At 42.0% G+C, this 13,311-nt stretch overlaps 1 protein-coding gene across 1 annotated transcript; it reads right to left on the bottom strand.

The window, feature by feature from the left end:
- Window positions 1-2,253: 2,253 nt before the first annotated feature.
- On the bottom strand, window positions 2,254-10,057 carry PHOSPHO1 (phosphoethanolamine/phosphocholine phosphatase 1). The gene is made up of 2 exons (XM_075277176.1): window positions 9,990-10,057; window positions 2,254-4,616 (listed from the first exon to the last, which is right to left on the bottom strand). Exon 2 carries the CDS (start codon window positions 4,605-4,607, stop codon window positions 3,864-3,866), a length of 744 nt encoding a protein of 247 aa, XP_075133277.1. The 5' UTR covers window positions 4,608-4,616; window positions 9,990-10,057; the 3' UTR covers window positions 2,254-3,863.
- Window positions 10,058-13,311: the final 3,254 nt, after the last annotated feature.

The following is a 13,311-nucleotide window of genomic DNA, read 5'->3' as shown; positions in this document are numbered from 1 at the left end:
TAGTGGATCTCAGAAAAGATTCAATGGAGAAATAGGAGAAGATATAGGGAGAGGTTATATGGAGTAATAGGAGGAGATATAGGGAGAGGATATATGGAGTAATAGGAGGAGATATAGGGAGAGATTATATGGAGTAATAGGAGGAGATATAGGGAGAGGTTATATGGAGTAATAGGGGGAGATATAGGGAGAGGTTATATGGAGTAATAGAAGGAGATATAGGGAGAGGTTATATGGAGTAATAGGAGGAGATATAGGGAGAGGTTATATGGAGTAAGAGGAGGAGATATAAGGAGAGGTTATATGGAGTAATAGGAGGAGATATAGGGAGAGGTTATATGGAGTAATAGGAGGAGATATAGGGAGATGTTATATGGAGTAATAGCAGGAGATATAGGGAGAGGTTATATGGAGTAATAGGAGGAGATATAGGGAGAGGTTATATGGAGTAATAGGAGGAGATATAGGGAGAGGTTATATGGAGTAATAGGAGGAGATATAGGGAGAGGTTATATGGAGTAATAGGAGGAGATATAGGGAGAGGTTATATGGAGTAATAGGGGGAGATATAGGGAGAGGTTATATGGAGTAATAGGAGGAGATATAGGGAGAGGTTATATGGAGTAATAGGAGGAGATATAGGGAGAGGTTATATGGAGTAATAGGAGGAGATATAGGGAGAGGTTATATGGAGTAATAGGAGGAGATATAGGGAGAGGTTATATGGAGTAATAGAAGGAGATATAGGGAGAGGTTATATGGAGTAATAGGAGGAGATATAGGGAGAGGTTATATGGAGTAAGAGGAGGAGATATAAGGAGAGGTTATATGGAGTAATAGGAGGAGATATAGGGAGAGGTTATATGGAGTAATAGGAGGAGATATAGGGAGATGTTATATGGAGTAATAGGAGGAGATATAGGGAGAGTTTATATGGAGTAATAGGAGGAGATATAGGGAGAGGTTATATGGAGTAATAGGAGGAGATATAGGGAGATGTTATATGGAGTAATAGGAGGAGATATAGGGAGAGGTTATATGGAGTAATAGGAGGAGATATAGGGAGAGGTTATATGGAGTAATAGGGGGAGATTTAGAGAGAGGTTATATGGAGTAATAGGGGAGATTTAGAGAGAGGTTATATGAATGAATCCCTATTAATAAGCAATGTAACATATAGGGAGATGTTATATGGAGTAATAGGAGGAGATATAGGGAGAGGTTATATGGAGTAATAGGAGGAGATATAGGGAGAGGTTATATGGAGTAATAGGAGGAGATATAGGGAGAGGTTATATGGAGTAATAGGAGGAGATATAGGGAGAGGTTATATGGAGTAATAGGAGGAGATATAGGGAGAGGTTATATGGAGTAATAGGGGGAGATTTAGAGAGAGGTTATATGGAGTAATAGGGGAGATTTAGAGAGAGGTTATATGAATGAATCCCTATTAATAAGCAATGTAACATATAAACAGAAAATCTGAGCAAATTCTCCATGACTAGAATGTTTGGAATAAATACACTTATAGATTATTACATTTCCTGAGGACCATACACATCTTAAAACTTTACAACACACTTATATACTCAGGGAATAACTTCCTATAATGTTTTTGTGCCTTGGAAGTATTCAGTTGCTATTGTGGAGGAAATAGATGCATACCATGGTTGTCTTCATCGTGTACTTGTTGAGTGAATGAATATTTAGTGAATGATATCATTTTGTGCTTGTTGTATGTATAATGGCAGTGTACTTGTTTTAAGATGATAGTGCAAAATACTGCTGCACCCCTTCTTCCATATGCCGTAATAGGGCATATAAGGCAGACGTAACCCTTAAGGCAAAGTTTAAGAAACATTAACTTTGCTATGATTCTGGTAGTCATTTTAGTGTTGGATAATGATAAAGATGCTTATGCTTTATGATTCTGATGAACACAAGGCCATATTTGAATATCAATAAGTATAAGGCCCCATGCATAACTGAGTGTGCTTCCGACATGGGGTCAACTTTGCAGCTGAATGCACTCAAATGACATTCGGAGTGACATCTGAGTGCATTCCGTTATGCAATCACCTCTATGGGGGCTTCTGATCCATTGTGTTCCGATGCATGGATGGTTCTATCCTGCTCATTGTCATCGAATGGAAGCCCACATAGAGGTGAGGGCATCCGGTAATACACTCAGATGTCACTGTGATTATCATCAAAGTGCATTCCAATGCAAACTTGCCCCAACATCAAAAGCACACTCAATTGTGGGTATGGGGGGGGGCTTAAAAGTCTCATAAAGAAGTCATTATACCATCAGCTATCTTCCAATGGAGCACACTTTTTCGTCTTCTATTTGTACCATCCCATCTGTTTCACTTCTATTTGGAACCAAGTATTGGGGCCAAGACTTTTAGGGAAACTGGTGCCCCCTCAATAATAACAGCTCATACAATCTGGCTAAGGCCAGGCCTGATTACATAGGTAGCAAGTGACTGCCCCATCACCATTCTCCTTCAGAAGCCATCCCCTACTGCATTTTCCCATGGTCTACTTGGCTGTGTAGTTCTTTGTACCCGATTTACAGCTTTACTTGAACCAGGCTGAGTTGCAGTACCAGGCACAGCCCATAGATAATAATGGTGCCTTTTTTAGATTGTCTGGTAATCTCAGATAACCATTTTAATCACTTTTACTGAAACAGATACAATTTTACAAAAAAAGAGGTGTAAAAGTGTTTACTGTGCTCCCATAGGAGAGGCTCCTAGAATATATGCTGTAGTGACTATATTCTATGACTCTACTGTATATATAAGAAAATATTTATCTCTATGTAAGGCGACAATCTGTTGGAGAACCATTCAGTTCTACATTCTTAATCATGAATCCTGAAATTTAATAGTAAAATAATCTATTGCTTCTATGTCTTGTTCTATAATTATTGAGGGTGTTATCCCGTGATAAACGGATCACAATGTCCTGCGATCAGCCGGGATCTGTGGGTTAAATGTGGAGGAAGTGTCGAGTTTCCCTGCTGTGCCACCACATTACATCGCCCATTCCTGTCATTGTGGACTATCTGTGAAATTACAGACATGATGGGTCCTCCCAAGCCAGAGATACTCAATGTAGCTAATCTCTGCTCTAGATTATAGATGAAGGTAATGAATTTAGGACCCCTCCTCAGAATTCTTTATTATGGTATAGAAACCAGACAACCCCTTTGAACATTTGATCCATATTAAAATAACAAGAGCATATCTATTTAATGTGGAGTTCCAATGATACCTTAAAAAGGATAAAGCATAATCTACTCCTACTACATGCTGCTAAATCCAAATCTATTTCTGCTACGCTAATTCTTCCTATGATCCTGTAATGGATGTTGGCCTCATTGACCTATGGAAGAACTTCACACGAAATGATATCCAGAGTAGCATGTGCCTATCAATGGCTCCAGCTCATTTCCCCTACTGAGTCACCCCAGTGAGACAGCAGAACTTGACATATTTCCCTTCTTTGTCACAATTTTGAACATCCTTCTTGAATAGATTTGAGAGGTATATAGAAAATGCATTTTCATGCTTTAGCAATGCGCGAAAATGTTAAGACATCAAAAAATTATTTGTCTTTGTTCTTCAGAGAAGACAAATACATAGATAAGTCTCTCTACTGATAAGTGTACGAAAGAACAGTCCATAGTTCCTTGAGAAAACATTAGCATTATTGAACACTGGCATGTGAGGGACAACTCAAAAACCCTATGGAAGGGTTGTTGGAAGTTGACATAACTGCATAGTAGGACAGACTGTAGATACAAAGACACATCACAGTGCTCAGAGTCTTTGTTCTAACATAAAATGTTCTTCTTAGGACTTGTTCAGAAGCGCTTGTAGATACTGTGCAACCACATCAGCTGATTCCCAAGGAACTACTTTAGCTTTGAATGATCCTTTCTGTTTTTCTTCCATCTTTCTGATGAGTTTGTGCATTGGATAACTCTTTCTGGGGAAAGCAACATCAGTGGAAGAAAATATAACAGTTGGGCAAAAATCATTGGCTCCATCACCAACATATAAAAGGTTCTCGAACTTGACTCCTTCTTGGGCTCGTTCATTGAGGTATTCTGTCACTATCTTCCTCTTGCACATATTTGCCGGGCACTGAGGACAAGTATGGGAGTGATAAGGTCCTAGAGTCAAATATCCGCTCTTTTCTACACTGGTAGGGTTGCTAATAACCCTGCGGAAGAGAGAATGATGGCCATTCCTTTTTAAATTGCTTTCTATGCCGAACATATTAGCATCAGAAATAAGGATGATCTCAAACCGGTCTTGGTTCTTGGCTAAGAAGCGGAAAAGTGCAGGCATTCCGGGTGACAGGGGGATTTTTTCATACACAGTTTTGAGGTCGCTCACCTTCACTCCATTATCTCCAAGATATTTAAGCACTCTTTGCATGTACTGGTTATAATAGCCATCTTGGAAAGTTTCCCGTAACCAGTCCGGAAGCTCCTGTTCAGGTGCAACCTGCACCACTGAATCATCACTGTTCTCATTAACAATTGTCTCATCAAAGTCAAAAATAAGGAGGTACCTGTGGTTGGATGCCATCTTTGTTTCCTACAAGACAATGTCATAGTCAGTTAATTACATATGCAGAAACACAAAATATCAGACTGGCCCATCAGAGTACCAGGAGATTCTCCAGGGGCATAGACACTGACAAAATAATAGAACCAAAGTCAGGACATTAACCCTAACTGTAGGTGACTTTAGAGAGAATCATTTGTCACTATGGTGCTTCTTATACTTACAAATAACCTACAAGACCTTATTGAAAACACAGTTCTGTGTGTGTAATGACAGCTATACAGATTGCAAAGCATTTAATAGTTGTTGTACACATGTTCTGTATAAATAGAGGGAGGGATCCAGGGCCAATGGGGTATTTTCACTAGGTCCTACGGTAGTGGGGGCCCCCTTGGAACAATGGGACAGACCTTCAATCCCGGGCAGTGGATCCAGGCTGACCCAACTCCAACTCATCCATATCTGGAGGACACTGATGAGTTGAATACAATGGTTTCGGCCCATATCACTGCTCCCATTGTATCAATAGCAATATATGCAAGGTAGTGATGTCAATTACATCACTTCTAGTTGCTCTGTGAAGATTCTGAGGTGAACCAGACACAAAAGAAAGCAGCGGAATGCAGTAAGGTGAGTATTACGGGTTTTTTTCTTCATTATTTGTTTGATTCAATGAACTGGAGGTCAACTGGAGGGAGACAATGTATATTATGGGGGCATCTGGAGGGGAAAATTATACACTGACAGGGACAAGAAACTGTGGGGGCAACTAGAGGGGGACAATATGTACTGTGGGGGCAACTAAAGGGGTCACCCTAATATTATATAAAGTTTGGGGAGCCATTTAGGGGGACACGTTAATGTCTGAGGGGCCATAGGAGGACAGGTTAATGTCTGAAGTGCCCCTTGGGAGGAACAGGTTAATGTCTGAGGAGCCATGTTTGTGTACAGGTTAATGTTTGAAGGGCCACTGGGGGGACAGGTTAATGTGTGATGGACATTATATTATATGGAGCCACTATAGGGGCATTTGACTGCATGATGGGCCACTGAGAAACATTATGTTGTAAAGAGCCACTGAGCAGGCATTATATTATGTGGGAACCATTGAGGGAGCATTATAATTTGGGAGGGTCAGGCATGAAGTGGTGGTGATGGAGGGCATCCATTTACGAAACCTTTGCATTGGAACCACCAATGTGTTAAAATGGCCCTGGTGGGACCTCCAAATTGTCTCAGCTGCTGGAGACCAGGAACCTCAGATGGATACTGGTTGAATGTCATTTGTAAATGCAACTAGTAATAAGATACACAGAGGCACTCAGCCAGTCAATGTGACGGGAACAAGGTCACACATGCTGACAGTAAGCAGGTTCAATATTGCCTCTTTAAGCTTTGTAGTGATTGAATTCCTTTAGCATTGCTACATATTTAATACATGTGTTATATAACAAGTGCATCTGATGTGGTCTACTTTTGCAGTTGAAGTGATGCATTATGGTTAAAACTGGAGCTTCAAAGCAATCTATATAGGCACTAGTAGCAGTGCATGACATTACTGACACATGAAAGCACATTGCTGATATTGGTGAAGTCTGGCATCTCAAACATCGTGTGTTTCCAGAATGAAAAACTATTTGTGATGTTACAAACCTAACACAACAACCTTTGCTGTCTATAGTTATATATATATATATATATATATATATATATATATATATATATATATATATATAGTTATATGTGTATAGATACCTATATTGGCATTAATAAATGCAGAGCAGTTAAGTCCACCCACAAGCAGACCCAAACCTGCCTGGGAATGTCAACTTTAGGGCTAAAGTTTTATGAACCCCAGCCATTTTTGGGACAGTCTTTGTCTTTGGAAATCTGGGACAATCCCGGCTAATTTGGGACTTTTGGTAAGTGTGCATTTGGTGTCAGATTTTGAGCAATAGAAATCTCCAAGCATGCCACGTGGGTTCTTCAATATCAACTTCTTACATGTATCTATGCCATATCAGAAGTTTGTTATGACTGGATTGTGGGTTACAGGTTTAGGGTGCATTCACACTGAGTAAACGCTAGCTTATTCTGAACGTAAAACACGTTCAGAATAAGCGGCGTCTAAAGCAGCTCCATTCATTTCTATGGGAGCGGGGATACAAGCGCTCCCCATAGAAATGAATGGGCTGCTTCTTTCACTCCGTGCAGTCCCATTGAAGTGAATGGGGAGTGCCGGCGTATACGGCAAGCTCTGCTCATGCCGGAGCGTACACGCCGGCACTCCCCATTCACTTCAATGGGACTGCTCGCAGTGAAAGAAGCAGCCCATTCATTTCTATGGGGAGCGCTCGTATCCCCGCTCCCATAGAAATGAATGGAGCTGCTTTAGACGCCGCTTATTCTGAACGTGTTTTACGTTCAGAATAAGCTAGCGTTTACTCAGTGTGAATTCACCCTTAGAAACATGGTTCTTTCTTACAAAAACAGCACTGCACCTGTCCACAGGTTTTGTGTGATATTGCAACTAAGGCTTGGTTCACACATCAGTATGCCATCCATCCGTTTGAATTCAGTTTGAGACTTTAAAACGGACTGATGCACATACTGATTGGTTACTGACACCTTTTTATGCTGATAGCATTTATTATACGTCCTTATCTCTACTCTGTTTACAATTGTCTACTTTTAATCCCCTTATCTGTCCTCGGACAGTGTTTGCTATCAGCATAAAAAGGTGTCAGTATACAATCAGTATGTGCATCAGTCCAATTTTAGTCTCAAACTGAATTCAAACGGACAGATGGCATACTGATGTGTGAACCAAGCATAAGTCCCATTCCCTGCCAAAGGAGCTGATTTGCAAAGTCAGACATGACCTATGGACATTCATGATTATTTTGTTATCCTGAGCATGAAATGGAAGATATTGCATTTATTAAATGATGGATTAAAGGAATGTTATTATATACATTTTGGGACTTTTTAGGTGATTTTAATCGACGCTACCAGTGCTCCCAGCTATAGAGAAGTGTACATTTAGATTAACATTGTTCCAGAGAGCTAAATATAAGTTAATCGTATGCATGGACTGATGGGGTAATTATAGATCCAATAGTAAAAACAAGCAGAAACCTAGTCCGCAAGTTGCTGGGCAGAGCAGATGGGGATGCTAATGTAAAAATATGGGGCATTCATATCAATCACAACCTACTATAGCTTTATCAATCTTCCTTCTATCTCCAACATAGTTTTATGCATTTGTATATTTATTGTATTTGGTTAGCTTTTAGACAGATTCTACCAGCAGCAATGCAATGTCTATGACTGGTTCCATAGATTCAGGGTTGTATCGGATTACAAAAAAGAGTGAGGATTTTTCGCAGTAACAATAACCCTTGTAAATGAGTTACCGTATGTCAGAAATTTTTATCTCAACCCCACTTAAAGGGAATTTGTGTTCAGAAGCTCAATATCAACCAACCATAGTGCATTGCAGGGAAGCTAATGCTGAACACTACCAATACCTTTAGATAGTGTAATAGATGCATCATTCCTATGAAAAAGCCATTTTAAGAAATGTAAAAATGAGGCTCTAGTGCCATGGGCCGTGCCAGAGCATTCAAAGACTCTGTATTCAGGTTGATGTGTCCCAATTGTATTCATTGCTTCATCTGAATATGTATCTATTGGACTACTTAAAGGTAGCATAATGTTCCCCACAATGTACTGTGGTTGGATTGCTATATTATTGTCTGGTGACAGACTCTCTTGAATAAGACTGATAAATACCATACACAGCCCATGTACAATGATGGCACTCTTCCTGTAAAACAGACTTTTTTTCTAATCTAGCACAACCATTTTAGCGGACCATACACATTAAGTATCTGTATTCGATTTCATCAGGATCCTATGAGACTCTAATGCCAAAGGGGGCTTATCCAATGTATAAATTTAAGGGTATATCAAATATTTAATTTCACTTGTTAGTATATAATGCCACGAGGAATGACTGCATTAGTGTATATTTAGTGGTCATTACTCCCCTTTCTAACAATCCTAACTTGTTATGTAGCTAGGTGAACTATGTTCCCCCAAGTTCTGCATTTCCTATAATCAAGTATATATTGGACAGGTTGCTTCCTGACAATTCTATAGGCTCCCCTAAGCAATAGAATATGTTAACTCTCTTCTCTCACATCTCCCACTAGAGAATATTACACATACACCAATCAACACAGTGTATCCTTTTTCAGCAATTTGCACTAAAATAGCTCCTATGTAAGATGGAGCCAGTGGCGTTAGCCTTCACTCCCCATGCACATCACTGAGCCTTGGGCATCCATGACCATCTTGGCAGTTCACCAATTGTCCTTCCTTGGGTGACCATTGGTAGGGATACATCACTGCATACCACAAACTCCCCACAACACCTGCCATCTCAGAGATGATCTGACCCTGTTACTATTATGGCTGATCAGTGCATATATTCTGCCCAGTATCAGTAATGGAGCATCAATACAGGAGATGCAATAGAGCAGACTGGAGCTAGACGATCCCCCAGCTGGAGTCACCCATGTCCTCTAGTGCCTGCAGTGCTATTACTGCTTCCTAACATCTTGCCTGCTGCTGCTGCTGCTAGAAGGCAATTTTGGCTGCCTACCAACCCCATCCCCACCCCCCAAACCTATATTTAAAGGACACCCTACAGACTATAATTTTATACTCTTCCATACAATTCTTGGATGCTGATGGGATAAACCTCATGGTAAATGTATAAAAAAAAAAAAAAAAAAAACTATCACAAAGCCAAAGTAAATTTTAGAGCAATGACAGATGTAAATTCTAAGTTATTTTAACCCAAAATCTCTATGTGTATAGCTTCTAACAGCAATGTCCACTTCAAGGAGTAAAGGTAGGAAGGAGATAAAGTAATGGGGAAGGAGCAGGTCAGGAGATATTAACCAGTCCTGAGAAACCTGACAACAAACTTTGCTACAATGTTACATTTATGACAGTGTATAAAGTATCTGATCTGTAAACCCATTCCTATACAGCAGCTATGGTTATCATATGGTTGCACTCTATTCTCATTATACTAATTACTAAGGTCACAGCAATGCCGGCATCCTCCTCATGGACAAGTGTCACACACTAGAAACCATACTACACCCGCTGCAACTGCTCCTAATAAACAGGGCTTTTCCATCATAACATCCCTTATAAATTTAATGTACAATATTATCCCCCCCCCTCGAGTGGTTGCTCCCACTCCTTGCTTTGCCCTCTACAAGTTAACCCCCTTGCTACCCCCAGTGGTATCTCCCCTATCGGTGAATAACACGGGATGTCAGGACAGTCCATGTCACGCATGGGGAGGTTGCAGGATTATCTTACGTTGTTTTCTTGCCGGCTCGTCTCCTCGGTGGGTGGTTGGCTGATGTTCTCTCTGCTATCTCCTCCGATATTTTATATGAAGAGGAGAAGTGGCTGCATCGCATCGCATCGCGTCACATAGGAAGTAGCCAATAGGATGTCTAAGCGGCGATCAGAGGACGCCGCAAGAGGGAGGGGAGTCAGGCACCTCACGGCAACTAACCCCGCCCATTTCCATTCATAAGCGGCCATGTGGGCGGGAAGGGATGCGCCAAGGAACGCACACGTCTGATGGTCACGCCCATAATGTTAAGTAACCTTGAAGAACTGCTTATCTCCATGCTTCATGGATTCTTGGCTTATTTAAGGTTCTGTGTGTTTGTGATAGAGAATGCAAGTAAAAAAGTGACAGTAATGAAACACTGGGGCAGATGTCTTAGGACTGGTGACAGTATTACGCTATTGTATACCGGATTCTGTACTGACGTGGGATTCGCCAAATTAGAAAACGAATATTGCTTAATAAACTTTGTGTGTTGCCCGGGTACCAGAATCTGATGTCTGTGCCAGGTAGGAGCTGGCGTATGTGTCCAGTGTTATTTGTGGCAGTTTTATGCTGTTAGTCACAGTAAGGGTGCGTTCACACAGAGTTTTTTTGCAGGCAGATTTTGAGGCGGAATCCACCTCAAAATCCGCCTGCAAAAATGGCTTCCATTGACTTCAATGGGAGGCATTCGCTTTTTTTTTACCGCTAGCTAGTAGCAGAAAAGGAAGCAACATGAACTATCTTGTCACGGATTCCGCAGCTGAGTCAGCCACAGCATTGGCCTAATTCAATTCAGTCAGCCATTCATTCATTCGGGCCCAATCAGGAGAGGGATGCCACAACGGAATGCGGCTAGCCACTCCAAAAAACCACATGGCGGAAAAATTTTCCGTTGTATGAACATTTCTAGCGGTATATAAAACCGCATGTGCCCCAACTGATGAAAGGTCCTCTTTAAAGGGATTCTACCATTAAAACCCTTGTTTGTGGATAACACGTTGGAATAGCCTTTAGAAAGGCTATTTGTCTCTTACCTTTAGACGTGGTCTCCGCTGCACCGTTCCTTAGAAATACCGTTTTTTACCGGTATGCAAATGAATTCTCTCGCAGTGATGGAGGGCATCCCCACCGCTGCCAGAGAAGTGTCTCCAAGCGCCGCCTCCTTCTTCCTCCACAGCGTCATCTTCAATGTCTTTTTCCGGCGCAGGCTCGTAACTTCTAGGCCACGGGAAAATGGCCGCTAACAATACTGTGCAAGCGGCCATTTTCCCGTGATGTGTGTGCCTGCGCAGTCTGCTGTGCCTGAAGCCTAGAAGTTACGAGCCTGCGTCGGAAAAAGACACTGAAGATGACGCTGTGGAGATAGAAGGAGGCGGCGCTTGGAGACACTTCTCTGGCAGCGGTGGGGAAGCCCCCATCGCTGCGAAAGAACTCATTTGTATATCGGTAAAAACCGGTATTTCTAAGGAACAGCGCAGCAGAGACCACATCTACAGGTAAGAGATGAATAGCCTTTCTAAAGGCTATTCCGACATCTTATCCACAAAAAAAAGGGTTTTAATGGTAGAATCTCTTTAATGTTCATTAGACGTATGAAGACTGATCAGGTTTCTTCCTGTCTGGAGCAGGTTTTCCTGTTCATCTGCCCTCCCCCTCCAGGGCAGTGATCTGCAGAGATCTATGGTGACAGGCTCTCCAGGGCAGTGATCTTAAGGGATCTATGGTGACAGGCTCTTCAGGGCAGTGATCTTAAAGGATCTATGGTGACAGGCTCTCTTCCTTGCTCCTGTATAAAATGTGCATAGTCATTGTACAAGTGGCATCTGTGATATATATTGCTATCCGCAGACATGGCCTCAGATGATGTCAACACAACTAATTATTCTGTGCCTTGATTCCGTACCCAAGGTGATAGTAGGTATTGTATACCCATAGGAATGCTGTGACCCCTCTGCTCATCTTACAGGTTTCAAGATAATTATACTCCAAGTTTCACATGGCTACTAGAGAACAGCCGTTCCGAACAGCACGCTCACAGCACGCTCCCATAGAAATGAATGGAAGCGGCCGGCACGTGGGGGGTTAAGCGGCCAGCCGCTGGCAAAGCATGCGTGCCAGGTGCTTCCATTCATTTCTATGGGAGCGTGCTGTTCGGATCGGCTGATCCGAACAGTGTTCGCTCATCTCTAATGGCTGCCCATAACTCTGGGGCCCCTGCAGATGTACTGAACTGAAAGGGCTTTATGGTAATCTTGGTTTAGCACAATCACTGCAGGGTGGTGTGCCTCTAAGAGTTGCAGCCATAAAATAGGTCTTAAAGGGGTTATCCAGGCAAAAATGGACAACCCTTTTAATGTTTAAATCAGCTGGGGGAAGTGAAAAAAAAAAAAATCATACCTGTCCCCTTTGCTTCGGTGTTCTCCCGCGCATCCGCTTCTTCTGCTCTAGCGTCTTCTCCTGGGTCTCTTCTGGAGTTCTGCAGAAGCCACTGATTGGCGTCAGAGAGAGCACCCGTGATATCACAGGTAGTGAGATCATTGCAGTCCCTTTGCTGATTGGCCTCAGCAGTTACGTGACCATTGAGGCCAATCAGCAGCTTTAGTGGCACTGCGGAGGACGCTGCCAGAGCAGAAGAACTGGAACACGTGGAAGGACACTGGAGCAACGGGGACAGGTGAGTATGCTTTTTTTTTCCTGCCCCCAAGCTGATTTAAACGCTAAAAGGGTTGTCCATTTTTTCCTGAACAACCCCTTTAAGTCTGACATATTACAACCTAAAGGTGAGCAGGAATAGGCTCAAATTTGGCTGTGATTATAAAGATGTTAAATATCTTGACCGACAAAAACTCTTCTCAAAGTCCTGCAACCTTCTTCCTCACCGTTTAATTTAGTGCCACTCGATATCTGTCAAGTATTCCGTCAGTATTTTCCTCTCCCACGCTCCGTAAACATACTTAGCTTAATTGGCTTCCTATGAAATTAGCCCTAGAGCGTGTGTGTCTTAGATACAGAAGTCATGCCAGGAGCTGCACTGGGACTTACGTGACTTATGTGCACGCTAGATACTACATAGCAAACCATCATCTATCCACACTGGAGAAAAGGCCATAGCAGCCATGTGTACACAGGACAGGGGACAATAATAAAAATGTCCCCCCTTCAAAAGCAGCTTAGCAAAAGGACACCCCTCGCCAGTCTGTATGGCTACTGCTATTCCACCGTGATCTACAAGTAGTGCTATGAATGAGAATTAAACAAATCTCCTCCACGTGCTGGAGCTAAAACCTGCAACACAAA

This window comes from Leptodactylus fuscus, chromosome 6 (assembly GCF_031893055.1).
Source record: "Leptodactylus fuscus isolate aLepFus1 chromosome 6, aLepFus1.hap2, whole genome shotgun sequence".
Classification (NCBI taxonomy): Eukaryota; Metazoa; Chordata; class Amphibia; order Anura; family Leptodactylidae; genus Leptodactylus; species Leptodactylus fuscus.
Note: the sequence above shows the minus strand (reverse complement) of the source record. Positions and strands in the feature narration are given on the sequence as shown.

What these genes read in the sequence shown, in the direction of transcription:
- PHOSPHO1 (XM_075277176.1), bottom strand. Translation starts at nt 4,607, where the DNA reads ATGGCATCCAACCACAGGTACCTCCTTATTTTTGACTTTGATGAGACA.